Genomic DNA, 27,664 nt, shown 5'->3' with positions numbered 1-27,664 from the left:
CCGTTTATTCAGACTGTGGTCAAGACTTTATAGCGACACAGTGAAAACCGGAACTAAGTATTTTATTTTCGTCAAAATAAAACTTGTGTCTATAGGCAAAATATACAGTGTTTTCTGACATTTGTATGAGAAGCTTGTGGAAGCAGTTCAGATTTATTCATGCATCTCATATTTATTCTATTGTCTGTAGGTCTTCATATCATCAGATTCATTGATCATTATTTCTTCACCTCTGTTGTTTGCTCATATTTGCTGTTTTATTTCTTCATTGATTAATCAGATTTTAGTTGTCATTGTTTTATTTCTTTTAATCTCAAAGCAATCTCAAAGCACTCATTTAAAAAAAACAAAACCTAAATGTGTTTGTTACATGTGCTGAAAAAACACATAGAATATCCAAAGCAAATAAACAAGAATATTCTGAACTTTAGTACAAATAAATTCAGCTCTTGAGCCAAAAGTCAAACAAAGAGAGAATCAGTGTTTCTATCATTAATAAATTAGAGTAAGATAAAATAAAATAAACTGTGACTTTACAACGGGAACGGTGACGCGCGTTGCAAGACGTTTATTATGAAACGGTGACCGGAAGTGTCTCTCTCGTATTCCCGGCGGTTTCGCGCGGCGCTTGTCGGTCGGTGCCAGCCTGCTCCGTTACACTCAGTTCGTGTCGGTGGTTTAACTGCAGTCTGTCCGGAGCTCCACGGACACATGAATGGAGGAAACGTGAAGTTTTGTCGGAGACCAGCGGAGGAGGAGAAGGAGGTGAACTTTTCCCGCGGTAAGAAACCTGCCATTAGCTAACGTACAACTAACGTTACCGCGAGCGCGTCTGAGTTAACGGACCGACTGAAGTTTCCGTTAGCGGCATAAAACGGACACAAACACACTGTTTATGAGTAACTTTCTACCGTGTGTGTGTGTGTGTGTGTGTGTGTGTGTGTGTGTGTATGTGTGTGTGTGTGTGTGTGTGTGTGTGTGGTCATTTCGCCGCGAGCCTTTTGTTCGTGCGGCTCGCGGCTCCGTTCCCATGGTGAAGCTTCATCAGCTCGCGAGACCCACCAGAGGCGTTACAGCCTTTAACGCAGTATTTTTACTGTAACGTCAAACTGTTACCACTGTGACCTCATCAGAGGTCGAAAAGAAGTACATTTACTGAAGCACTGTACTTCTGAAGTACTGTCATTTTGAAGTACTTGACTGAGTACTTGATCACTCACACAGATGCTGCTTTATACTTCTACGTCAGCAGTGGTGGACGAAGTATTGTGATGCTTACCAAAGTAAAGGTAGTAGTACTCCAGTGTAGAGATACTCCACTAAATACAAAGAGTAAAAGTACAAAGATATTGGCATCAAAATATACTTAAAGTACCAGAAGTATAAGTACTTGTTATGCTAAACTAAGTGATGCGTTCATGTGTTCATCAGCTGGTGAAGATGGAGCTCTTCTTCATGACCTCATTTTCTGCTGTGTAGCTTGTAAATCCTCCGTATCAATAAAGTTTGATCTTAATCTATAATCTTGTATTTATTGATTAAATTTTGTACTTTTAAGTCTAAATATGAAGAGTAACTAAAGGCCTCTTATAAATATCGTGGAGTTAAAAATACAGTTTTTCCGTAGAAGTATAAAGTTACATGAAATAGATTTGCTCAAATTAAGTACAAATACCTTTTAAACTGAACTTCAGTACGTGAGTAAATGTACTCAGTTACTTTCCACCACTGTGTAAAAATAAAATTACTCCATTACAAATACACAAATACATTTCTGCATTCGAAATGTTACGTGACTAAAGCTATGGAAATATTAGCTGTGATTGAAGCATCATAAGTAAAAGTACTCATCATGCAGTAATGTGTTTTATTATATATTAGATTACATCAGTACTTGCAGCTGCATATTGTGGAGCAGTTTTGTGTTTAATGTGTTGCTGCTCGTTTTAATCTCTGGACAGATTAAGCCTAAAGAAATGATCCGTACTCGTAAACTCCTGCACGATTTTTATCCAATGAATCAATCAATGAAAATATTAATGACAGGTGGCACAGTGACGTCCTCAGACGTCTGATAAAATGTCCAGAAACCAAAAAGAGATTCAGTTTATTTATTATTTCTAGACTAAAACAAACAGCAGACGTTTGGACTGAATCTGATGGATCCACTCAGATCCAGTGTGGACCCAGTGTCTGTCAGAGTGGTTTTGTCCCGTGTGGTTGGTGATGAAGATGATGAGGAAGCAGCAGGCAGAGATAAGAGGAGCGCAGATTACTGCTTATATAACAGACACAGAGGAAGAGGCTCGTGCGTTCAGCTTCTGATCAAACAGAACAACAGACGCCGCAATGTGTTTCACGCGTTTCACAGAAATCCAGCTTTAATCTCTGGACAGACCGAGCGTCTGCGCTCCAGACTCCGTGACGACCCAATCGCATACTTTCACTATCTCTGCCGCAGTTTGATGACAGGAAATATTCCAGCCATCTAAAACATCGCTTAGGTTTTGGGTGAGGAAGAAATGCACCATAGAAGAAGAAGCAGGGACGGGTTTGTGTTCCCGCAGGAGCGTCATTAGACGAAGGCTGCGGCTGGAATCCCTCCCTGTTGGTCTGCTGTAATCATCGACACAGAGTCCTCAAAAATCCCACAGTCATGATGTAGCATTCATGACAACACAGAGCTGCTTTTCTCTGTCAATGTGACGACCCAGTGCCTTTAATCAATGCGTCCGATCACTTCACTGCCCACACTGAACCTCGTATCAATTATAAGAAATATCCTTCCTCTCCAGGTGTGGTGGTGTTGCAGCGTGATGTGTAGTGATGGAGGAGGTGGCGCACAGCCGCTACGTCGCCCAGCTGAAGGCCGAGTTCGACAGCTGCGACACGACGGCCACCGGCTTCCTGGACCGAGAGGAGCTGACGGCGCTCTGCCGAAAACTGCAGCTGGACGCTCACCTGCCGCTGCTGCTGGACACGCTGCTGGGAGAACGCACCTACGCCAGGGTAAAAGAGCAGATATGTCCCTCAGCAGGTGGAGGAGGAGACCGCTGTCGATTCATGGAGATGAAACGTGTCAGAGCTGAACTGTGACTTGTTCTTCTGGACATTAATGTGATTGACTTGTCTTGAACCTTCAGGTGAACTTCGAGGAGTTTAAAGAAGGTTTCGTGGCCGTCCTGTCTCGCTCGCTGGACTTCAGCACATCAGAGGATGACAGCAGCTACCTGGAGCCAGGTAAGACTGGAGGGCGGGTGGAGCTAGTTTGCTGATATTCTCTACTAATAAGCAATTAGTGGCTGGTGAACATGTGCACCTCAGTATATACTCAGTGTAAGTACGGTGAGCAGCTGTTTGAGGAACTGACTGAACCTTTCTGAACATCGCATTTGTGAGGACTTACGTCTTCAGTAGGAACCAGTGGGCTTGGAGCCACAGACAGGAAGTCAGACGGTGTCGAGACATGGACGAACATGTTGGTGGTTTTGTGTCAGAGAGTAGTTTTTCTCCCTCACAGAGGAGCTGCACTGTGTGTGATGAGTGTATGTGAGTAATGGCGGCTGATGGTGGCTGTGGTGGCAGATGGTGGAGGTTGAGTACTTATTACGCTGTTGTACTGAAGCTATTTATGTATCCGTGAGTGCTGTTTACTCCACCTTCTCACCACAGCCACAGGAAAACATCAGAGCAGTTCTGTGACCGATCAGCATTGGTGGATCTGTATTGATCGGTCAGGAAGAAGGAGATGTCTGCTAGTCAGGTGTCGGTCTGTGGGTGCTGAAAGTGTAAATGCTTTGAGTGGATGTGCTTTATGTGAATTAGTGTTAAGCTGCAAATTTTTGTGCATGAAACAAAAAGAAAGCCTTCATTCATTGATGAGGAGGAGCTGAGAAACCAGAGCAGAGGTGTGTTCAGGCTCTGGTGTGAACCAGTCAACGAGGAAATGACAGTGGTGTAATAAAGGACTGAATGCAGACTGACTTCATCCCGTCTGTATCCACAGTCTGTTGTTTTGTGCTGAACTCTCAGCGTTTTTCATTAATGTGGTTCAGAGATGAACTGGAACCAGTGACTGCCCAGAAGCGAGGAAACCAGTCCTTAAAGCAGTGGATTTGAGTTTGATTTCCTGCCGTCTGTGTTTCCTGCTGGTCCAGAATGCCTCGGTGTGTTAGTGAGAGCTGGATTCTGGCCTCGGTGCTGCTCCTGGATCTGCTGCCTTTAATTTGCTTCTTGTTTCTGGCCGTGAGTCTCACAGTGACTCTGCAGCTCCACTGACCTACATACACGCTGCCTGCTGGACTCACCCCCCGTCCGTCCGTCTGTCCTCATGTCTTCATGTCTTTGTCTCTCAGTTGTTCCAGAAGAGGTGAAGCCAAAGTTCGTGAAGGGGGCGAAGCGTTATGGCCGCCGCTCCCGTCCTGACAGTAAACCCGACGCCGCGCTGACCTGCGACTCAGAGGACTCGCCGCCATCCAGAACCAAAGCCACAGACTCGTCTCCGGCCGGCGTCCGCAGGGCCAAACTCAGACGATCCACATCTCTGGAGAGCGTTGAGGTGAGACAGTCGGTTCACATTTTCCTGTCGCTCCCGTGAAAGAGGAAGAGGAAGAGGAAGCTTCTTCAGTTCAAACTTAGCTTCACGCTAACCTCGTCACTAAATCAAAACTGGCTGCAGCTCATAAACCAGAGATTAGTTGTTACTGAATATTTTCAGCCAATGACTGTTGTGTAGCAAACTGAACTAGCTAATGTTAGCATGCTAATAACTGACCGCTTTAGGACGAAGAGTAAAAGAGGTGATACGTCTTACCATGCTGACCTCAAACTAATAAATGCTCTTTAATAATAATAATGTTATTTTCACAATAAACTTCAAGTTATTTGACTAAATGAGCCACTTAGCTTAGCATAATCATATATTTCTCATGATAAACTGACTGAAAGACACAGATGACTCCATGAATGGAAACAGACATTAACCTGAGATAAGATTTAGCCTTTAGCCTCTAAAACTGTACTTTTTTGAGCCTGTTAGCTTGTGATGCTACAGTGACTTCCTGTTTATACAGTTAGATAGTTGCGTTTGTCAGACTTTAATGGTTCAGCCTCTGCACAGACCGCTGTCATCTTCCTGTCAGCATGACAGCTGTTTCAGCGGTGTGACCTCTGACCTTCGACCCCCTCAGCGCTGCTGGCTGTGATAGAGGAGTCACAGCTTGTTGACCTCTGCTCACACTGGCGCTCTGATGGATGATGATAATGTGAGAGAAAGCAGGAGGCTGCTGCTGAGTGTTTATAGACTCACACACACACACACACACACACACACACACACACACACACACACACACACATTGTCTGTCTGTGTGTGTGTGTGTGTGTGTGAATGAGCTCAGTGTGTGTTTTTGTGCTGGCTGGGTGAGGTTGGTCTCAGATATCCAGACGTGCTGCGATTCTGCTGCCCCGCTGCAGTTTGTGCTGTGGAGTGTGTGAATACCTGAAGGAGGAGCCGGCCGGGGGAGGTTTGGTGGTTTTGGGGGCGTTGGAGGTTTTTCAGGAAGTGGGATTGTGAGGAATGTGGCTGCTGGCAGACGCTCTGCGCTGGCTTGGCTGCGGATCAAAGATGCATCGCTGTGTTTCTTTAGGACACATTTCACTTTTGTTTCTGAGGAAAAAAAGCGTCTCAGCTGCTTTTCGTGTGGATTTAAAATCATAGTTTTCTCTGCAGCAGCTGAATTTATGTTCTTTAAAACCGGCAGAAGTCAGACGCGCTGCCCGGACACAGAGCGCTTCACTGCAGCTTCGCTCTGTTGTTTTATTCAGACTCCACCTCTTCATCTTCATCACGAGCGGTTCCTTCACCAAAAATGTCCTGATGATCAATCTGAGCCCTGTAATGTTTACAGATGTGTGCGACTTATTGAAATAAGTCCGCTGATTCTTCATGAGCTGCCTGATCCAAACACTGAAGGTCCTGATTGAAAATCCACAGCTGATCAGTTTCATTGATTGATCTGATTGGAACGAAAGCTGAATGTGACTCCTGAAACTGACCTGAGATCCTCTATAGAGAAGAGGTCTCACTCTCTTTGTGTTGAAAAAGCATGTTAACTATTTGCTTCCATCATGTCGACTCTACAGTCTGCATGATCATCCTCATCCTCATCATCATCATCATCATCATAGATCATCTTACACTGATTATTGTCTCAGCATCATCACCTCTGCGTTCCTGAGCTCCCTCCTCCAGCCTGGTTGGTGTACACAGTGATGCACAGGGTGGTGTGATGATGGTATGCACCTGGTGCTTTTGACCTGCTGGTGTTCGATTGACAACTTGCACTCGTGCACTGCAGGTCTGGATGGATTACAGCATGAATATTGACCGTTTTTAAGATTTCTCATTGAAAGTAAAAGAGCAAAACGCCCTGAAAAACTGGGAGAAGTCCAAACTTTGGGCTTGAGAAGGATCATCTCATCACAGGGAGCGTTCCTCCTGCAGATGTTTACATCACATCCAGGTGAGGATCAGCATTGACTCCATGCAAAACAGCAATTAGTTACTTCCTGAAAGCACCTTTAGCGCTCTTTTAATGATGGATGGATGAGAAATCCTTCTCTCAGTTTGACCTTTGCAGATCTTGCAGCACTGAGTTGGCAGCCAGCTCTTCACTGTTCCTCCATGATGGAAAGAGTTTGTGTTTGCAGAGTCTGCAGCCGAGCTCAGTGGAGTCAGAACAGAGTCTCTGTCTCAGTCTGCTGTTACATCACACTCACTCCACTCTGTGTTTGAAATATTGAAGCGTTTTTATGTAACTGGACTCTGTGAAGCCTGCAGATTAAACACTGTTAACGCTCTCTCTCTCTCTCTCTCTCTGTCTGCTGCGTGCGGGTGTCTCTCGCCCAGTTGACACTGTGGATTTCATTCAGCTCCGGCAGCTGAAATCTCTGTAAATACTTCATGTTTTGCAGTGTGTAGTCAGTTACATAAAAGGCTTAAAGCGACACACACGCACACACACGGATGCTGCTGACAGAGTAAAGGCAGAGAGTTTCTGTTTTTACTGTCTCATTGTTTTTATGGCAGCGTTTGTCTGTCCAACGTTTTGGTCCAGAGTCAAATATCTCAGCAGCTACTGGCCGGATTTCCTTGACATTTCCTGATCCAATCCCTGCTGATGGATGGATGGGGGGGGGGGCAGCACCTTCGTGTGTGAGCGTCCCCCAGGACACAGCCTCCATGAACGAACATCAGGGATGAGTGTTGGACAAAGTTATCTAACCAGGACGGTTCTGCTCTGAACACGATGCAGTCCGCCTGCTCTTATCCAGCTTTATTGATCCTCTCATTGATCATAATCCTGCACACACACAGACCTCAGAGCTGCTTTTGTCTCTGCAGAGGAGAAACATGCTCAGTGTTTCCTCTGCAGCTTTAATTTCACTTCAGGTGATTCCACATGTGACAGCAGAGAGCGACAAGCTGCCGGAGCTTCAGGCTCAGCTCGAAGGTTAAACTTAGATGGAAAGACTCGACTCTGTGTGCGTGTGTGCGTGTGTGTTAACCAGCCTGTTAAACTCTGAACTAACAGAAAATGTTATGAAAGAGTGTGTGCAAAGGATGCTGGGAGAAAATTATGGAAGTGTGTGTGTGCAGTGATGCCAACAAACCAAACAGTGATCAGAAGGAATTCCTGAGCGGTCATTACTTCTGCTAGACCGAACATATTGTGTGTGTGTGTGTGTGTGTGTGTGTGTGTGTGTGTGTGTGTGTGTGTGTGTGTGTGTGTGTGTGTGTGTGTGTGTGTGTGTGTGTTTTCAGTCTATAGGCCCCGGTGGTCACACCAAAGAGCTTATCATGTAAAACCACCCGTGTGTCCGGACGTGTGTGAGAAACTGAACCTGTGACTTTTCTCTCACAGCAGAATTCATCAGATGATTCAGAGCTTTTACTTTGGTAATTCTTCAAGTAAAAGTATGCAAGTATGATGGGACAATGTACTTTAAGTACTGAAAGTCAGAGTACTGGTCGCAGTGAAGTGTCCCCTGTGACTGCTGTCCTCTTGTCTCTGGTCTCTTTAGATTATTGTGTCTCCTCATTCGAGTTGTTTGAGGTGGAGCTCATTTTAAGATGTTTGCTTCCTCTGATTCTGGATTAAACTGATGATTATTTTCTGTGTTAACGAGATCTGACGAACGTGTAGATGAAGATGTTTGCTGACAGCATGTTAGCAGCAGAGAGAAACTGTGTGTGTGTGTGTGTGTGTGTGTGTGTGTGTGTGTGTGTGTGTGTGTGTGTGTGTGTGTGTGTGTGTGTGTGTGTGTGTCTATCCCAGAGGAAACAGGCTCCATGAATGAACATTCGTGTTAAATATTGAACAGCGTTGTGTAACTGTTCTCACTGACTGACGATGGAACACAGTGGAGCTCAGGTTAAGAGCTTTTTCTACACGCAGTACGACTGTGTACTCTGAATATTAAACGCCATGACATCACACAGCTTAGGGACCATTTAGCAAGTCTTCTGCCTCTTTTTATGAAATCTTTTTATTTTAAAATAACTTTAACTTGTACATCAGCTGACACTGTGTGATACATATGTGTGTATGCACATATAAAATCTTTTTAAAGTTCATCTGTAACTGCACTAAAAGTCCAGTTGTGCCTTTGATCAAAGTCATGTCTGTACTTTCCAAATGCTCACTTTTATTGTGTTTGAAGGCTTTGGTCCACTGCTTCTTATTTCATTGAAGATGAAGAGTAAGTGGTGGGACCATCATGCAGTGAAGAAGCTTCTAGTTTTAAAACTGTTCATCACATCAGTTCATGCGGCTCTGCACAGCCGCCTCTCGTTCACAGTGCTGAAGCAGTGGCCTGTAAACGCTTCTTCATCCCGACTGACGAGCTCGTCGTCGTCTCCTGCAGCAGCTCTGTCACGCTCGCATGTGTTTAGCCGCTGTGTGTAGCCGCTGTGTGTGGTCACTGATGTAAGAAAAGGAGGTTAAAGCCGCTGTGAACAATTCAGCAGCAGATCAATTATTAACCTGTCAGTGTTGGAGAGTTAGCTGCAGCAACATCCAGCACAGTTAGCCTACATCTGTCACACCGTGTTCACCGGCTAACATGAGGAGAGACCACACACGCACACACACACACGCACACACACACACACACACACTGTGCATTGCAGACTGTCAGTGACCTCCATGTTTTCTCTGCAGAGCCTGAAGTCTGATGAGGAGGCAGGAAGTCAGAAGGAGAACGTCCAGCCAGACTTTCAGTCTAAAGGTACTCTCTGCTCTGCTCTTTGTTTTGAATTTCTAACCTTTATTCTTCTCTGCCTGCAGTTTTATTGTGAACAGGCTCACGCTGGTTTAGATTCACCTTCTCGTGGTCTGAACCAGTTTCTCACAGTTACTCCAGCAGTCTCGTGTTTCACCTACATATCAGGAGACTCGTGAGTCGGATTAAAAATAGAAAGCAGTGCAGCAGAGGAGGAGATATCCTGACCTTTAGTCTGTGGAATGGGTCAAACTGAAAAACACTTCATCCTACATTGCCCAGAATGCACCTGGATAGTGTCTCTTATAGCTGTAGTGTGGAGGAGATGAGTGACATGAATTGATTTAATGAAGTCTTTAATGTGTTTAAAGTTTCTGCCTTTCCTGGATTTAAAGAGTTGTCGGTCAGTTTTTGGGAGCAGCAGCTTCTTCCAGTCCAGCGGTTTGTGTTTTGTGGTGTACGAGGCGACACTCTTCATTTCAGCCAGTGATCGTGGCTTTAAATTCACAACGAGCTGTGGAGCGCCTCGCCGACTCCTCGATGGCTCAGTGTTCATTTGAATTTCATGTGTGTGTCCTGCAGGCCCTCAGCAGGAGGAGGTGGAGCTGGGAGTTGTTGTTGGAGGAGGTGGAGGAGATGGCGGTGTCCTGATGGCGGTGTGTGATCACCTGGGCCTGCAGCAGCTCAACACAGAGGTGAGACCCCACCCACCTGCAGGTGACACACAGAGACCAGGTGAGGAAGTTTAATATGACTCATTAAGGCTTCAACACGCCAACAGGAGCTGGACGCGCTGCTCAGGAAGCTGGACGCCGACCTGGACGGCAGAGTCAGCATCAGGGACTTCCAGAAGGTTCTCCGTGGCTCCGCCCCTGTCTCCTGCTCCACGCCTGTACGATCAGCTGACCTGCAGAGGGCGCCACACAGGGTCAGACACTCACTGGTACACACACACACTCACACACACACACACACACACACACACACACACACACACACACACTCTTACACAACGTACTACCAAACACCGGCAGAGTTAAACTGACTGTACAGCAGTTTGTCTGGACACCACAGATCTACGAGCCAATGAGAAGACAGCAGAGCCCCCCAGACATGAGGCGTGGAACATCCATCAAACTCCATTTTACCAGATTCGAAAATGTTTCTTTGCTCAAGACTTTTAACATGATGTTGTCTGTCAGGTAAAAACAAGCCAAACTCTGCTTAACAGCTTCATTATCTGGTTAATAGCTATCAGGCTCATAGCCTGATGGAGAAGCTTATGATGTTAGCCGGATGGAGAAGCTAATGTTGGTGTTAGCTCGATGGGGAAGCTAACACTGATGTTCGCCCTTTAAAACCATGTGAGCCAGATGTAGTTTAAAACATCATATTAGATGTGATGTCTATGTAGACTCATCTCTTCAGACCTTCTGGATTCAAACTGTTGAAATAAATCTTTATATATTTTATAATAAACTGTTTTTGATTGGCCATTTTTTAAGGTTACATGATGCTAACAGAGAGTTTTTGATGTAATTGTCTGTTCTTGTTTGGAGGAATTATTTCCAGTTAACACAAACTTCTGCTATCAAACGTATATTTCAGATCAAAACATAACTTCCAATCAAACCTACACTAGAAAGCTCAAAGATGAATTAGATCATCGGTTACTGACCTCGTTTAAGACTGAACTACAGCAGTATTTCCCACTAGAGAGATTTCTGAGTTTACAAGGAGCTCCTGAATGCAGCGCCAGTAGAAGCTCCAATCAGGAGGCTCTGCTGCAGCTGTCAGTCATCTGTCCAATCAGGTGGGAGGGACTCGGCCAGGTGCTGGCGGACAGGTAGCAGGTAGTTCAGACAGACAGGTAGAAACCATCATGTACTGCACATCAGGTCTGATTTCAGGCTGTGGTTTGTTAACGTGGGTGAAGACAGACCCCCCGACCTGCTGCTCCACACAGGTGATTCAGAGACCCAAACGTTACCTTTTCACCTGCTGTGAGGAAATGTGTGTGTGTGCCTCGAGTTCAGGCAGCGTAGTGAAACGTGTGGATATTAACACAGATTAGTGTCTTTGTAAGGAGAGAGGATGATGAGAGATGAACTTCAGAGTCGTTTAAATGTGCAGCGTTCAGTGTGACGTCATCGTGTCGACTGACTTCCTCTCAGTCTGTGACCTCAGCTTCTCTCCTGTGTGACATCACGTCAGCATCATGTGACCTGAACAGCGTCCGTTCTGCAAAGTTTAAGGCTGAACGGTTTCTCTCCAGTTTGTGATATTAGTGCGCACAAACATGAGTGTGTAGTATTTCTGTGTACTGCCCCCGGCTGTGAAGAGCGTGGGATGTTTGCCTCCAGCCCGCACGGCGCAGAGTGAAAAGAGGCTAATCCAGATTAAATGTTACAGCATCAAACTGCAACAGCAGCCGTTTATTAGGACCCTGAGAAACCTGTTCACTGCTGTTTAAGCTGCTTTGTCAGGAGAAACCTCAGGAGCAGAACTCATTCATCTTTACCTCTCAGGCCTGAATGTGGTCTAACGTCTGACCTGGTCTCCTGTCGTCCATGCAGTCCCAGGCGGTGATAGAGGAGCGCTCGGCTCGCTCCGCCTCACCCTCCCTGCTGACGGCCACGGTGGGTCAGAGAGTCCTCAGCCGGCTGGACGACGGCTCAGGATGCAGCAGCCCCGAGCGGGTCATCGCCCTCTGGACCGAGGAGGGGATCAGGAACAGCCGGGAGATCCTGCAGGTCAGTGCAGACCAGGACCAGGAGTGTTTTGTAGTTTTTATAGTTCGTTTTCTTCCAGTTTCCGTCTCTTTAAGCAGTTCAGAGACGATTAATCACTGTGGAGGAGGAGGACACTGCTAAATGTTAGCATGCTGCGAACCAACAGACTGTTGCCAAACTATCAGTCTACATTAGATCAGTTACATCCATTATTTTAAGTTCATATCACAATATTAAGGGAGGAAAACTGCTTTTACTTGTTCAGTTTCATGAAATATTAGTTGTTTTATAAAATGAACTGAGTTTCAAACCTGTTTTTAGTGTCCCTCACTTTGTTCAGTCATAAGGGAGCTGTTTTTACCAGCTTTGATTCTTTACGTTTGGCTTTTTGGCTGATCCTTGAATGCCTCAAAAGTGTTCAGGTGGGGCCTGAATGACCAGCAGAAACACATGAAGGACAGTGAGGCAGCTGAGTTTAAACAGCAGCAGCTGACAGCTGGAGACTTTAGGAAACGGCTGGTTCTCACTGTGGTTGCTCCCCCTGCAGACTCTGGACTTCCCTCTGGAGGAGCGTCTCAGTCTGGCGGACCTGACTCTGGCTCTGGACAACGAGCTGCTGGTGAGCGGGAACGGCATCCACCAGGCGGCGCTCATCTCCTACAAGAACGAGATCCAGCACCTGCAGTAGGTTTCCTTCAGGTGTATCACATGTGCAGACTGATGCAGTGTTTTGTAACGTCACGTGAACAAAGAGCGTCTCCGCCGACATCAGAACTCACCAAAGAAACATGTTATGGTTCAGAGGAAACGAAGCGAAGGCCACGTATTTGATTCAGCTGATAGATCTGGTGTTTTTTCTTCAGTCGAGGCGGCTCCATCGTTCTCGGTCAGGTGTGAGGAGAAGCTCATGGCTGCTGGTTGAAGTTAGGTTGATAACCAGCAGCTGGATGCCTGCTTTATGCAGCAGAGTCCGAGTCCAGCTGAAGTCACTGTTGTCTGGTTTGCGCCTCAGGCTGAACAGTATCTGGTCTGAATATTGGCCCCAATATATTGATGACACTGTAGTGTCATTACACCCGGCCGACGACAGGATGCATCGATATCTGCCTTGTTAGCTAACAGAGGACGACATATAATTCTATAGTTTTTCTGGTTTGATGGAGCTAGGCGAGCAGTTTCCATCTGCATCCAGCCGTTTTGCTAAGCTAGGCTAATGACAGAGAACAGGTACCTGAAACATCTGACGGACGCAGATTTACATAAAAGACGGACGTTCTGTTAAACGAACGTTAAACTCAGAGCTGACTGTGCCGCACAGACTTCACTCTGATGCACGTTCAGGCTGCAGGTTTCCACTGAGGCCGTCAGACTCCGGCGAGTTGGCCCGCAGTCATTTCCTGTCAGATCCACTGACCATCAACCAAACCAGTTAGCAGCTGCTGGGTCAGATTCAACTGGGAGGTCAAAGGTCGAGCCCACATCGAATCAGCCTCTCTGCGTGGTGATTAAAAACACCCCAAAGCAAACAATGCTGTTTTACAACCACAGCTGAGGTGCTGCCGAGCAAGGCAGGCCGCCCCAACCACAGCTGGTCAGTGGTCACCAGTGTCAGACTGGTTGTGAGACTGGTTCCCACTGCTTTCAGTTCATTACTCAGTGTGTGCGCAGGCCTGTCCTCTTACTTGTGGCCATATTGTGCACTTTATTTCCAATCAGAAGAGCTCCCCCTGCTGGAGGGCAGCTGTGTGTGCGTAAATCAGTGCTGAGGGATTCGTCTGGAGTCCAGAGCGATGTTAGAAATGTTTCAGGGTTTCTCAGCTTCAGATCAGCAGAAATAACATTTTCACACCACAGACTGTTTTTTCCGTCTTCACATGTGCATTTACGTGTGTATATAAGGCCTTATCTTACCTTATCTTATCTTACCTTATCTTACTTAAGTTGAAATATAGAATCATTGTGTAGCTTCAGAGTTTTAGGGTTCAAGAAGAAAAATGTGTGTGTGTGTGTGTGTGTGTGTGTGTGTGTGTGTGTGTGTGTCCGTCCGTCCGTCCGTCCGTCCAGGGCGGTGGCGGAGCAGGCCTGCAGGGAGCGGGATAAGGTGAAGGCAGACCTGGATCTGGCTGATCAGAGGAACCTGCAGCTGGTCAGAGAGGTGGACGACCGCCACGCCAGCATGGAGACCCTCAACCAGAGCCGGATCAGGTCAGACCTGCAGGTTCATGGTGGACAGCAGCTGCTGGAACTAACGTTAGCTTCACTTCGATGCAGATATTGATCCCGGAGTCATTATGGAGACACAGAACTCCCAGATTAGAAGTTAAAGATATGTTTGCCAATCAGACTGTGGCGTTAACGAGCTGCTCTGTGATTGGCAGGGACCTGGAGCAGGACTTCCGTGATAGGCTGACGGCTCTGCGCAGCCAGTCGGAGCAGGAGAGCGAGGCTCTGCTGCAGCAGGTGGAGAGGGAGCGCAGCACAATGCAGGAGGAGCTGCAGCTGCTCCGGGCGCAGGAGGCGGAGCTGCAGGAGGAGCTCTGCCGCGCCACACAGGTGTGCACACATCCCTCACCTGCACAGGTCCTGCAGGTCGACACTTGTCACATTAACTTTGAATGTTCTGTTTATATTGACTTTGTTTTAACAACTGATTCTGATTCAAATGAGCTCAACTTTAAACATCTGTAGCAATAAAAGCAACGTGCACATTAATGCAGATATGAAGAGAGTTTAGAAAAACCGACGTGTCATTTAAAGCTGATAACTTTAACTTTAGGCTCCTTCTGTGGTCTGTGTGCAGTGAAACCATCTCTGTTCTAATGTTCTCCATCGAGGGAAACAACAAAATCTGTGAATTATTTTGTTTGTGTCCTTTTTAAAATCATCCACATCTCAAAGTATTTGAATTTAAGTTTGAAGATGGAGCTGCTGAATGTGGGCTGATGGATGGAAGTTCACAGATGTTTGACAGATCAGTCAGTGCTCCTGCTGATTCACCGTGAGCAGACACGCAGATATTAACGTGTGTGTGTGTGTGTGTGTGCGCGTGTGTGTGTGTGTGTGTGTGTGTGTGTGTGTGTGTTTTGTGTGTATTCAGGAGAACAGTTGTATGGAGGAGGAGCTGACTGTTGTGAAGCTGAAGCTGAATGAAGCAGAAAGCTCAGTGAACAAACTGCAGAGAGACCTGGACCAGCTGCTGCACGACAAGGTAACACAACAACACAACACAACACAACACACCGTTCACTTATCAGCGTCAACACGTCAGAGTCTTCAAAGCTCCATCAATATGTTTTATTCAACAATCGATAAAGTGTCTCTGTCGTGTGAAAGAGAATCGTCTCTGCAGCTCTGCGGAGCTTTTAGCCTCTTTTAGCTCCTGTTTTGGTTTGCTGCACGTTTCCTGGTTCAGTGTTTGCAGCAGCAGCTGTTTGGTAAAGACACGGTTCACTGTCAGACTCAGTCAGAGACGAGCTGGTGAACAAAGTGCAGCGTTTAGCAGCTAAAGAGAGAAAATACTGGACTGACGTTCATCAGGTGACAAACACGACTCTGCATCGGTCACGTTGTTCTGTAGCTGCTGGATGTGGAAACAGCCGCTTCATGAGATTTGTCTGATGTTATGATTTCAGTTTGTTCTTCTGCTTCCAAGTCAGCAGAAATCATCGATACTAAATCAATCGATACTGGTTTAACTGGGATGTAAACCAGTATGAACAATGTGATGGTTTGCATCTGGACCAACACGTCCCCGCAGTCAGTGAAACATTAGTCCTCACAAACATGCATGTAGATACAAGAACACACACACACACACACACACACACACACACACACACACACACACACACACACACTCAGTGGTGTAAGGTAACTCGTCTCCTTGTAGCTGGTAAATTATTGATGAGTTTTCTCTCCGTGACTTCATTTCATTCTTCGTCTCGCTGTCTTTGCTCCGACTGATGAAGATGAGTTTTGATGGTGATGATTGACAGGTACATTAAACCAATCATCTGTGCTTGATCGACAGTTTGGCAGCTTGGACCCGGCAGGTGCTGGTCTGAGTCTCGAGGAGCGTTTCTCCGAGATCGTCAAAGAGTACGAGCTGCAGTGTCGGGTAAGAGACGTCCGGAGCTGGAGCTGTGTTTCTGTTTGTACTTTTTTAAGTAAAGAAACTTAAAGAGCTGAACTGAAACTGATTACATGTTGTTGTTGTTGTTAAAATGTCCAAATATTCTAAAACTACGAGTGAAACTTTAGTTTTGACCTCTGAAGCTTTTAAAACAGGTTAAAATCCTTTCTTGTAGCCGTCGAGCTCATCTCTCAGTCTGTGAGTGGAGCTTGACTTCAGATGGTTTCACTTCTTTGTTTTCTCAGTAAAAATCAAATCAGGTGAAGGCAAAGTGAAGCACACACAGCTGAGAGAACATGTTGAGTGGTGTGATGAGACGGAGACGTTTTAATGTCTGTTTTTGTTTGTGCACCTGAACGCCTCGTGTCGGTTCAACAGAAAATCAAGGTGAGAACGCCTGAAAACACACGAGTCTGTTTGCTGATGTGTGTACTGTGTGTGTGACGCTGCTCATCTCTGAATTCAGACACTGAACAGTCTGAATCCTTAAGTCCACATGCAGATGAGAATTTAGATCCTTCTGAGAGCCCGTAGACACACAGGACGGCCGCGTGAACGTCACCTTAATGTTCAATAATCTTTTTCTGAATGACCTGGTTTGTTCCGACTGTTCGCCGTTAAAACAGGCAGCAGTGTATCAGTGGACTGAATGTGAAGTGAATGCAGGTCAAAGTAAGGTCCTCTGAAGTGATGGAAACATGACTGTGTGTGTGTGTGTGTTGTGTTCAGGAGCTGCGGGACAGAAATGATGAGCTGAGCTCAGAGTTGGAGCTGCTGAAGAGTCAGAGGAGCGACAGGAAGTCCAGACGATCAGCAGGAGACGCCGCCGAGGCTCTGAGCTGGACCGAACAACAGTCCATCCGCGCCGAGTCAGACTCTGGTAACACACACAACAACACACAGCAACACACACCTCAGCTGGGCAACAAACACTGAGGGGGAGAACACAAACACAACACACATGATTAAACTCCCACTGAACATTCACCACCCGAGTACTCACCTGTTTTACTTCAGTGAAAGTGCTAAAGTCAAGATTAGCTCTGAAAACACAAACTAGACTCGGCCTGATGTTATTGTGATGTTTAACAACTAATCATTTCACTATTGATTGATCTGACTATCAGAAACTGGCCAGTCGGTAAGTTCGGCTCATGTTCGGTCTGAGATGCTGTTGAGACATGTTGAGGATGTGTGAAGGAGCTCATGAGGAAAAGATGGAAGGCCCTGAATGAAGAGCGGAAAGTGAATTTCATAAAAGGAAAATTTGGAAAGTTTATATTTAAATGAGAAAACATTAAATGAAGTCACAGCAGAACAGCCGACAGCTGAAACTCTGCAGGAATTCAGTATCTGCTGAACAGGTTTGATCTGTTCAGGTACTCAGGTGGCCACGCCCACCACACACACACACACACACACACACACACACACACACACACACACACACACACACACACACACACACACTTCCGGTGTGCAGGGTCAGTGTCAGTTTGTCAGTTCAGCCTCGTCATGTCTCAGAGTGAGTCTCAGTTTTCTGTCTGAAAATCTCATCCAAAGTCCTGAATTCAGTCCTTTGTTCACGTTAATCCAGGAACTGTGTCTCTGCTGCCTCAGTGTGTTAGCCTGCTCCAGTGTGTTCCGGTGCGTTAGTGTGTGACTGTATGTGTGTGTCTTGTGCAGACGAGGCGGACATGAAGCGCAGCTCGTCTCCTCCGGTCAGGAAGAAACTGCAGCCGGCAGATAAAACTGGTGAGAAACAAGCAGCTCACACATCTACACACACTGACTGTAGTGCAAACCTGTGCGTGTGTGTGCGTGTGTGTGTGAGAAAAGCCAGCGTGGTTGAGTGTGACGTGCTGTGATGTCATCAGTAACCAATCAGGCATTTTTGGATTACTGACCGTCACCTGCACAGGTGGTCTCCACCTGTTCATCTAGTGGACTTCAGTTTCAACATGGTCTGTAAACACTTCTGTGTCGTGGGCTGAACAGCCAATCACACGACATGCTGAGGCGCTGTGAGTGTGGGATGCAGTGTGATAAATAACGTTGTGCAGGTGCTGCATGAGAACAACCTAAAACAAACACGACTCGTTATGCTTCGCGACGGTCATGTGATTGATTGAAGCGTTTGATCCGCCTGGGAGGCGTCGGGACAGCGTGCAGATCTTTTGTCTGACCTTCGTTTGGTAATCCACCGTCTCTCTTCCCGTCTCAGCTCTGTGTTCGTTGGACAGCGTCTCCGGTCCGGCTGTCAGCATTCAGACTGAACTGGCTCTGGAGCAGCTGAAGCAGAAACACAACCAGGAGCTGCAGCAGCTGCACATCCAGCTCGAGACGCAGGTAACGCAGATTATGTGCGTTCAAGCCTCGATTTGACGCTGACATTTTAAAGTGAAAATAAAACCCCTGCTCCTCCTGCTGCTCCTCCTGCTGCTCCTCCTGCAGGTGAACTACTACGAGCGCAGTCTGGAGCTGATGAGACAGAGCATGGAGGTCGAACGGAAAGACATCTCTCAGGCCTTCAAGGTAAAAACGTGACACTTTGTGCATTTAGATGTTCTGGATGATTAACCACAGCTGTTGTCAGCCCTGACGTGTGGTTTGGTGTCAGTGTGCAGGCGTCTTTTCGTTGTGGCTGTCAAATGTGACTTCATAAACAGATGAACTGGGCTGTAAATCTAAATGTCTGTGCTGTCGGTGATGTCTTCCTGTGTGCATTTGGTCACATTGTGGCTCGTCTGTCTGCCAGCTGGAGATCAGCGAGCTGGAGGAGCAGAAAGCTCAGGCGGAGCAGCAGGTGAAGCAGCTGAAGGAGACGCTGGACAAACTGCAGACTCAGATCCAGCATGCAGGAGGAGGAGGGTGGAGCAACGAGCAGGAGCGCAGGTGAGAGGGACGACTCGGCAGAGTGATTGACCTTCCTCTCTCATTCAGATGATACGTGACAGTCTGCCCTGGCGTTGAGTGCAGCCTGACAGGACAGCTGGGGCTTTACTGTTTCTGGTATTTCGTCCATCCTGCTGATCCAGCGTGTTCTCTCTCGCTCTTTTCCCAGGATGCAACGTGAGCGGGCGGAGCTGGAGCAGAACTTTGCCAGAGAGATCAGCAACCTGGTCCAGAGACTGAGCGCCGAGAAGGATCAGCTGGAGGCTGAGCTGAAGCTGAGGATGGACCAGGAAGTGATGCTGGTCAGGTGGGTGGTGACCTCACAGGTGTGATGTGATTTAAGTTGTCGCAGTCGTACAGAATGTGCACCATTGTCTCCGTCAGTCAGTATCTGCCCCACCCCTGCTCATCCAGTCCAGATGTTTAGCTGTCAGTCGTCATCAGTGTCTCCAGGTAGGAGCTGCTGGGAGGTTGTGTTCAGCTACACAGTTTAGAGTCTGAGAAAGTGCTTGAAATACTGAATCCTGAACGTTTCTCAGCTAAAACAGCCGGTACAGATGGATCACTGAAGCTGATTTTAAACTTACATGTATGCAGCATAATGTTCAAATCTACTCTGTCTCTGCATTACAGTCATTTGATCCATAGTTTAATACAAAAAAACACTGAGTGTTGCATAAGAAATGTGAGAAACATGCAGGTATGAGTAGCACAGGTGGATGATTCATGTTTTCATCAGTTAACAGGAAGTTTGAGTGAGTCTCAAACAGCAGCTGTATCAGTTCATTCACACACTGTCAGTATCTGCATCCCACTGTGTGGAAGTCACTGTCAAATGAACGCTGTGCAAGCAGGGAGGACGCAGAGCAGCAGCTCTCTCACATGAAGCTGCAGCACGCCGAGGGTCAGCGCCACCTCCTCCACCAGCTCCACCAGGAGCGACAGAGGCTGCAGGAGCAGAGAGGATACTGGGAGGACCGGCTCACCCAATCCGAGCAGGAGAAGGTGCGGTGCGAGGAGAGAGCCGAGGAGGAGCAGGCCAGGATCTGCAGTCAGTTGTCCTCAGAGAAGAAGAAGGTGGAGGAGGAGGTCTCCAGTTTACAGGAGGTCATACAGAACTCCCATCTGCAGATCAGCCAATCAGAGGCCACTTTAGAGGAGTTCAGAGAGCTCTGTGGTCAGTTAGAGGATGATCTTAAAGCTTCTCGTGGCCGCTGCTCTGAGCTGGAGGCCAGACTGGAGGAGGCCTGCACTCAGTTGGAGGAGAGCATCACCTTCCTGGAGAGTCATGAGGTTTTAAATAAACGCCTCGCCTCAGAGAAGAGCTCCGTGGAGGAGGAGCTGCAGCTGATGAAGACCAAGGAGGAGCAGCTCCTGGTTCAGGTGACCCAGCTGAAAGAGGAGCTGGGAAACCTCCAGGCTGCGTCAGACAGCATCCTGCAGGACAGGGAGGTGGTGGCCGACAACTGCAGCCGCCTCTCCAACGCTTTCGTCCAGCAGCAGGCCCAGCTCAGAGCCAGAGAGCAGACCGTCAGCGCCCTGCGGGCAGAGCTGGAGGCTCTGCAGGAGGCCATGAGGAGCAAAGCTGACTGTGTCTCCAAACTGACTGCTGAGCTGGACTCACTGAAGATGGACCGCAACAGGCTGATCCAGGACCTGAAGGACCAAGCCATGGCTGTGGACAACCTGCGGCTGGAGCTGGATGCTGTCTCTGAGGAGTTGGACAGGAGGAGGAGCGCTGAGACGGCTCTGCAAGAGGCTCTGAAGCAAGAGCAGACCAGGACATCGCAGCTCCACGCCAGTCTGGTTGAGCAGAAGGAGGAGATCTGTTGTCTGAGCCAGGAGAAAGGGACCTACACCCGGCTGGCTGACCAGCTCTCCACCCAGATCGTAGAGATGGAGGAGGAGATCTCCACGCTCAGAGACCATCTCAGAGAGCTCAGCTCTCAGCTCAACGGGACTGCAGACCTGGTCCTGAACCTCAGGAGGCAGCTTAACACCAAAACCAGTGAGGTGGACCGGCTCCGGGGTGAGGTGGCGGACGGCGCTGATCGCTTACGTCAAGCCAAGGCCTCGTCCGATAAGCATCGCAGCAACGTTCAGCAGCTGACCAACCAGCTGGAAGCCAAGGACGGAGAGCTGGACCTGACCAGAGAGCAGGTCCTCCAGCTGCAGCAGGCCCTGCGGGACTCCCAGAACCAGCTGAGGACAGCGGAGGAGGACTTTGAACGAGAGAAGAGGGGCATGACACAGCAGCTGATGGAGCTTGAGAAGCTGGTCCTGGCCCTGGAGGAGGTGATGGACCCGGCCAGTCCACACAGGTGAAAAGCATGAGACCGACTCCGAGATCCAAAACCTGGTCCGAATGATGACTAACCTCCATCTGCCGCCGAGTATTTGAATGACTAATTGCATCCATCATGTGATTGAGACATTCATTCTTTTCCACAGGTAGAAGCTGATCAGTCGCCCACAATGCACTGCTGCAGGCTGAACCTTCAGTCTGATTGGCTGCTTTAACTCTTCACCTCATCTCTAACCAAATGACAAACGCATGACAAACTGTTCACAACTCATGTTTCTGTGTCATCCTGTCCGCCATCACTGTTGTCTTTTTGTGTGTTCTTTGTAAACTCAAATATTTGCTTCAGTTCTGTTTCGATGCATCTTGTTTTCATTATTACAAACTTTATCTGGAAAGATGAAGATTAGAAACTACAGATTCAAGTCCTCAGTTCACTTCAAATAACTAACGACACACATAAAAACTAGAAAAGCTGCAGTCTGCACCTCTAAAAATGGCACTTAAAACGTTTGAAATAGCTGAAATGGCGTGAGTGAAGCTGAAGTTTCAGTGCTTCATTTCTGTTGTCAGCCAAGATCCAAACAGTGATCAATGATCAGCAGCAGTTACTGAATTTGAGGAGATGATGAGGATCTCCTGGCAGGACGGGAGCATAAATCTGTCATCTGCATAAAAATGGACATTTGCTCAGATTTAGATGCAGACAGAGGAACCATCGGGTACATTGCTTGAAGCAGACTGAGGCCTTCAGCCACCTGATCTTTAGGTTCCTAAATTAATCACTTTTTTAATCAGTGTCATAAAAAAAATCTGCACTTTTAAATCTGCACAGTAAATTCTTCAGAATCAGATTTTTTCAACGTGTTTCGTCATATTTCAGTAACATTTCAAGTGTTTTTTTTATGTGTGATGATGAGCTGTTGTTAGAGGTGCACTTTGTTTCTGACTGCTGTTGGCTTGATGGCTGCAGGACTCAGCTGGAGGAGGCTCGATCAGAGAACGGAGCTCTTCAGGAACGACTGAGCGTCCTGCAGCAGGAAGTCCAGAATCTGGAGGACGATGTCGCCAAGAAGAGGTGAGAAAACAGAGTTTCAGGTTTCACGTGCATTCATGTGATTCTTCAGTAGTCAAAACTGACACTGGATTTGAAACCATTCTGCCATTAAAGGTTGAGGTTTTGACAAGTAAGATAAATGACTTAATTTTATAATATGATTTCTGTTGTCAGACGGTAAGAATCCAGCCAATGATCAATAATGAACAACAATAAGTCTGAAGAGATCTTTGCGATCTCCTGGCAGGTTGGGAACATACGTCTCATCTGCACTAAAATGGACAGTTACATTCAGTTCATGGAGGATGTTTGAGGAGGTGTGAGCATGAACAAAGAAAAAGCAGTGGTCCTGATACAGAGCCCTGGGGTACCTCACAGGAGATGTCCTGTCCTCAGCAGCTGTGTGTCTTTGTGGTCTTCAAACTGGTGGAGCACGTTTATCCGCCTGCAGGCTTCTTCTGTGGTTTCTGACATTTTTAAAAAACTGCATCAGACGCTGCAGATCAGGTTTACCGCTGCACAGGTCTTAAATACCGGAACAGCTCCTCAGTCATGTGGAGTGATGGCAGCGAGCAGCTCCCTCTGACAGCTGAGCAGTAGTCTTGTTAATAAACTGCATTTACTGTGTTCAGCACTTTCCGACCACATTACAACACAAGCCAGCATTCACCCACGAGTTTTTCCTTCTGGAACAACCTTCGGAGAAGCAGGAAGTGATGTCAAACCAGTTTTGTTTTTTCAGTAAACTGATGTTTTGTTCTGTGATTTCAGTGTAATGAGGTTACATGAGCGGAACGACATGTGAGAAACAAGCTGAAGTACAGAAATGAAAAATAAAGCTGAGCTGTGCTGCTTCTCTTCTTCTGTCAGGAGGAAACTGGAGGAGATGGAGAGAGAACATGAGAGGAGCAGAGAAGAAGAGGAGAAGCTGCACAAAGAGGTGACAAACTGCCTGTCCTGCTGAAAAACGCTGAGGCATGTAATCTTTGACCTCTGACCTCTGAGGGAAGGCTGTTCCAGGTTTCATCTTCCTCTGTGTGTCTGCAGAACTCCAGGTATCGTGAGGAGGTTCTGGATCTGAGCAGCAGGAACCTGCAACTCAGCAACGACAATGCCGAGCTGAGCGCCCGTCTCCGTGGAGACCAGGAGTCGGTCCGGATGCTGCAGGAGCGCCTGGCGATGGTCTCCAAGGAGCAGGAGGAGGAGGGAGCTTCGGTAAGCAGTGGTTTTAATTTGCTTTTCCTTCATTCTTTCCTGTTCTTATTCCAAAAAAACAATATTCCCATTAAGATGTTTACATAAACCCATGTGGAATTATTTATTATATATAATGGAGAAATATTAGTGAACATGGTTTGTGTGGTTTCAGGTGCGGCGGCTGCAGGATGTGGCGATGCAGCAGGAGAGAGAGAAGCTGCAGCAGCAGGCGGCCTGGACGCAGGAGAAACAGCTGCTGGAGCGAGAACTCGGCTCCTACAAGGAGAAGGTACCTCAGCACCTCAAGTTCATCACTGGTCTCATGCAGCAGGTCTTCAGGTGTGGTGGACTTTTAGCTCCTGGTTTAGCTCCTGTGGCTCTGGGTTACTGGAACTTCATGTCTCTATCAGTGGACTGGACCAGGTGTCATCACACAACGTAGTGGCTGTATATGTGTGTGGAGACGTCTCACCGTTCAAAGACAGTCTTGAATTTTGAAACTGGACCCTGAGTTGAGATGTGAACATGCTGAACTTTGGCCTTCAGCTTATCTGACTGTGTGTCACTGTGCTGACAGCACTTCGCTTTAATTTAAGGCTTTTCTATTTCAGCTTGGTCGGCTGCCGGAGCTGGAGGCGGAGCTCAGTGGCGTGACGCTGAAGCTGCAGTGGTTGGAGGAGGATAAATCCAAACTGCTGAGAGAAGCCGACGACCGAAATAACAAGGTCACCTCAACTCAGACTGTAACAGCATGAAGCTGCACAATCAGCTCAGACATGAACGGTTCTCTAACTGCGATGTTCACCTCCATCAGGTGGAGAAGCTGCAGCAGTCGCTGCTTTCTCTGGAGTCAGAGGCTGAGGTGCTTCGCTCTCAGCTCCACGCCGTCAGTCAGGAGAAACTCGGCCACGCCCAGGAAGTGAGCGACCTGCAGAGGAAGCTGCGTGATGCTCAGAACAAGGTGCTGAGAAACAGGAAGCGGTGAACCTGAAGGTCTTTAGCTGACTTCCTCACTGTAGACCCTCAGACAGGAGCCGTCCCTGTGATGTCTCATGGTGTCCAAATCCTGTCTTTGTAAAATGAACAATATATAATGACGTTTCTCAAACATTTACTTTTCATTTTCATTGTGAAAAGTTTACAATCCTCATGCTTTTAAACAGAGAGCATCAGTTCGGGTGAACTGCTTGTAGACATGTCCAACATGTGATGACGGGTCAGAGGTCAAACGGGTTAAATTCACAGTTTCCTGTCTGCTGCTGTTGTGCTCGTCAGGTGGAGGAGCTGGAGACCAGCATCAGGAAGCTGATGAGGGAGAAAGAGGAGCTTCATCAGGCTCTGGAGGAGCAGGAGGAGCAGACCTCCATCACTCTGCAGGAAGAGTCCCACAAACTGAGAGTACAGAACCAGGAGCTTCAACACAAGGTACCAGACACCAACCGGTGAAGGGTTTCAAACAGCTGAAGTGTGAACGTGATCTCAGATAACTGAGGCTGCACACACAAACAGAGGTCAGTGATGAAACTGCTGATGTTTTTCAGCTGTCGGAGCTGCAGGTTCAGGGTCTGGAAGTCCAGAAACTGACCCAGGCGCAGCAGAACCTGAAGTCCAAATTGAATGAGCTGGAGAGGGAGCGGACGCAGGCTCAGGACCAGGTCAGGACTCCAGCTGACACAGCGATCCGACACTAAACGCTGAAATCAGAGGTTCATATTCAGAACACGTCCTCGTGTGTGCAGGTGCAGCGGGCCGATGCAGCTCTCAGTGTGGTGCAGGCACAGCACCTGAGGCAGCTGCAGCAGCTGCAGGAGCGGGTGGGCGACGGCTGCAGGGAGCAGGTGGAGCAGCTGCAGGCCCGGCTGGTGGAGGAGCAGAGGAGGAGTCAGCAGCTGGAGGAGACGCTAAGGCTTCAGGCCCAGCAGAGCAGCTCCCAGATCAGCATGAAGCAGGTAAACACGCAAAGGTCAAGGTATTTCACACGTGAAATTAGCATTTTAGCATGCTAATGTTAGCATGTCAGCATATTACCATGTAAACACAAAGTGCGTGTGTTGTGTTCAGGATCAGCACGAGAAGGCGATGTCCGCCCTGCAGCAGAGGATGGAGGAGCTGGAGACCAAACTGAAGGGAGTCCGCCTGGTTCTGCAGGAGAAGGTCCAGCAGCTCAAAGAACAGGTCAGTGTGCAAACACGTTCTCCCTCCACATGCTTTTGGCCACACTCGTACCATTTCGTGATGTGTTCTGTCTTCATCTCGTCTGCAGCTGGCGAAGAACACAAAGTCCAGCATGCTGTTGAAGGATCTGTACGTGGAGAACTCTCAGCTGATGAAGGCCCTGCAGGTCACCGAGCAGCGGCAGAAAAATGCAGAGAAGAAGAACTTCCTGTTGGAGGATAAAGTGAAGGCACTCAACAAACTGCTGAGAGAAATCGTCCCAGCGTCGCTCGCCACGTAGCCGCTGAACGAGAGCGGCAGCTGGTCTGAGATCAGTTCCACTAAAGCAGCTTCAACATGGAGACATCCAGTACGCAGAGAGGCCCAGGATGTCTTTAGCTTAGCTTAGCACAGTGACTGGAAGCAGAGGGAAGTCTGGATTCAGAATGGATTTCAGAACAGATCAGACATTCAGACAGCAGACGCCACCTAAAGGCTGAGGGAGCGTTTGAACACCTGCTGGCTGATGAAGACCATGAGAGGCGGTTGAAAGCTGAGAAAGGAGCTCGTTCAAGAATAAAGTTTCTCCCTCAACAGATGCTACAAAGAACATTTGCTCGTTTTCTGATTGACTATTGAATCATTTCAGCGTTACAAGACAAACAAATCTTTGCAGGAAGCTTTAGCTGTGGACCTCAGCCCTTCAGAATAAAAGCATGCCAAGGTTCAATCATACTGAAATCATCTAAGTAGTCCTAAACCCACTGAATGAAAGCACACATTAATTATGTTTGAAAAGTAAAATACTTCAGTATGTGACCTCTGATGTCCTGATCAGCCAATCAGAGCAGAGTATGATACATTTCAGCAGATGAAACACTCATGTATGATGATTGTCTCGTCACACTTCACCTTCCTCTTTTATCTGAAGAAGCAGATTTTACTCTCAAACGTGGCTCATTTTTAAAACGTGTACAGAACATTTGTTTGGTCCACATGAGCCTTTAGGGCCACCGTAGTTTCCTGTGATAAGTTATTTTACAAAGCTCACTACCAGCAGGTGGCGCAGCATGAAGCTAGATTAAAACTACATTAAAATGATCTTGACTTTTGTTTCTGTGGGAGGAAATAATCTCTGATCAAAGCACAGAAACAGCAGCCAGGTGTGTTTGACTCACAGGTAAAGGTGTGCCAGGGTCAGTGGCCTTTTAGATGAGTCATCACCAGCCTCACCTGTGTTCAGCAGGTGGGAATCTGTTTCCCTGAAGCTGCTTTACAGAAACTGAACTGCGGTTTTTTAGAAGGATGAAGGAAAACCAGTCTGACCACACACACACACGCACACACACGCGCACGGTGTGAATATTCAGCCATGAGGGATTTACCTTTGTTTTATATATTTTATGTTCTTTTTAATGTCAAAGTGAGACTTTTATTGTGAAGTTTTAGTGTCTGCAGGCAGCTGCTGTCCTGACCACATGTTCAGTTTTCTGGTTCCTGTTTCAGTCTGTAGTTTTTCTCTCAGAGTGAGACCTCCTGCTCCTCCACTCAGCTTCCTGTTCAGGTACAACAAACCAAATCACACCTGTCTGTGGACCAAAGTGTGGGACGGACAGACGTCATCACTGTCTTCTGTCCAACGTGTATGATAATGTAACATGAAAACCACATTAAATTATCTGTTTTTATGGCCGTGTTGTGATTTCACATCGTCTTATTTCTTGTCTTGAAGTCTCTGAAAGGTCAAACGTAGAAACCTGCAGCTGAACGCTGAGTCAGCAGCTTGTTACTCTGAGCTCAGCTGAAGCTTCAGTCTTCAAACCGTCATCCGGACGTTTGACTGCAGCATCTCTGAGAGCTCGTTAGAAAATCAGACCACGTGAAAGTGAAACATTTCAGCAGAACAAACT

At 47.3% G+C, this 27,664-nt stretch overlaps 1 protein-coding gene across 7 annotated transcripts; it reads left to right on the top strand.

Moving 5' to 3' along the window:
- Positions 1 to 630: 630 nt before the first annotated feature.
- On the top strand, positions 631 to 27,446 carry ninl (ninein-like). 7 transcript variants are annotated; one of them, XM_070976813.1, is made up of 31 exons: positions 651 to 781; positions 2,796 to 3,009; positions 3,144 to 3,240; positions 4,356 to 4,558; positions 9,225 to 9,291; positions 9,868 to 9,980; positions 10,067 to 10,213; positions 11,862 to 12,038; positions 12,565 to 12,701; positions 14,082 to 14,222; positions 14,396 to 14,570; positions 15,115 to 15,225; positions 16,048 to 16,134; positions 16,879 to 17,029; positions 17,836 to 17,904; positions 18,374 to 18,498; positions 18,604 to 18,684; positions 18,908 to 19,044; positions 19,214 to 19,351; positions 19,899 to 21,365; positions 22,320 to 22,424; positions 23,274 to 23,343; positions 23,451 to 23,618; positions 23,773 to 23,889; positions 24,212 to 24,325; positions 24,415 to 24,561; positions 24,876 to 25,025; positions 25,142 to 25,255; positions 25,340 to 25,549; positions 25,662 to 25,775; positions 25,864 to 27,446. In XM_070976813.1, the coding sequence occupies exons 2-31, from the start codon at positions 2,827 to 2,829 to the stop codon at positions 26,053 to 26,055; spliced, it is 5,307 nt and encodes a 1,768-aa protein (XP_070832914.1). In that variant the 5' UTR covers positions 651 to 781; positions 2,796 to 2,826; the 3' UTR covers positions 26,056 to 27,446. The 7 variants fall into 7 exon arrangements, with proteins under 7 accessions (XP_070832917.1, XP_070832914.1, XP_070832913.1 ...); XM_070976812.1 differs by having other exon boundaries at positions 16,048 to 16,143; XM_070976811.1 differs by having other exon boundaries at positions 10,067 to 10,228.
- The last annotated feature ends 218 nt before the right edge of the window (positions 27,447 to 27,664 follow it).

This window comes from Chaetodon trifascialis, chromosome 13, assembly GCF_039877785.1.
Source record: "Chaetodon trifascialis isolate fChaTrf1 chromosome 13, fChaTrf1.hap1, whole genome shotgun sequence".
NCBI lineage: Eukaryota > Metazoa > Chordata > Actinopteri > Chaetodontiformes > Chaetodontidae > Chaetodon > Chaetodon trifascialis.
Note: the sequence above shows the minus strand (reverse complement) of the source record. Positions and strands in the feature narration are given on the sequence as shown.

Coding starts and splice junctions, on each gene's coding strand:
- ninl (XM_070976810.1), top strand. CDS start 2,827: ATGGAGGAGGTGGCGCACAGCCGCTACGTCGCCCAGCTGAAGGCCGAG. Junction 3,010..3,143: donor GAGAACGCACCTACGCCAGG/GTAAAAGAGCAG, acceptor TTGAACCTTCAG/GTGAACTTCGAGGAGTTTAA. Junction 24,326..24,414: donor CCGACGACCGAAATAACAAG/GTCACCTCAACT, acceptor CACCTCCATCAG/GTGGAGAAGCTGCAGCAGTC.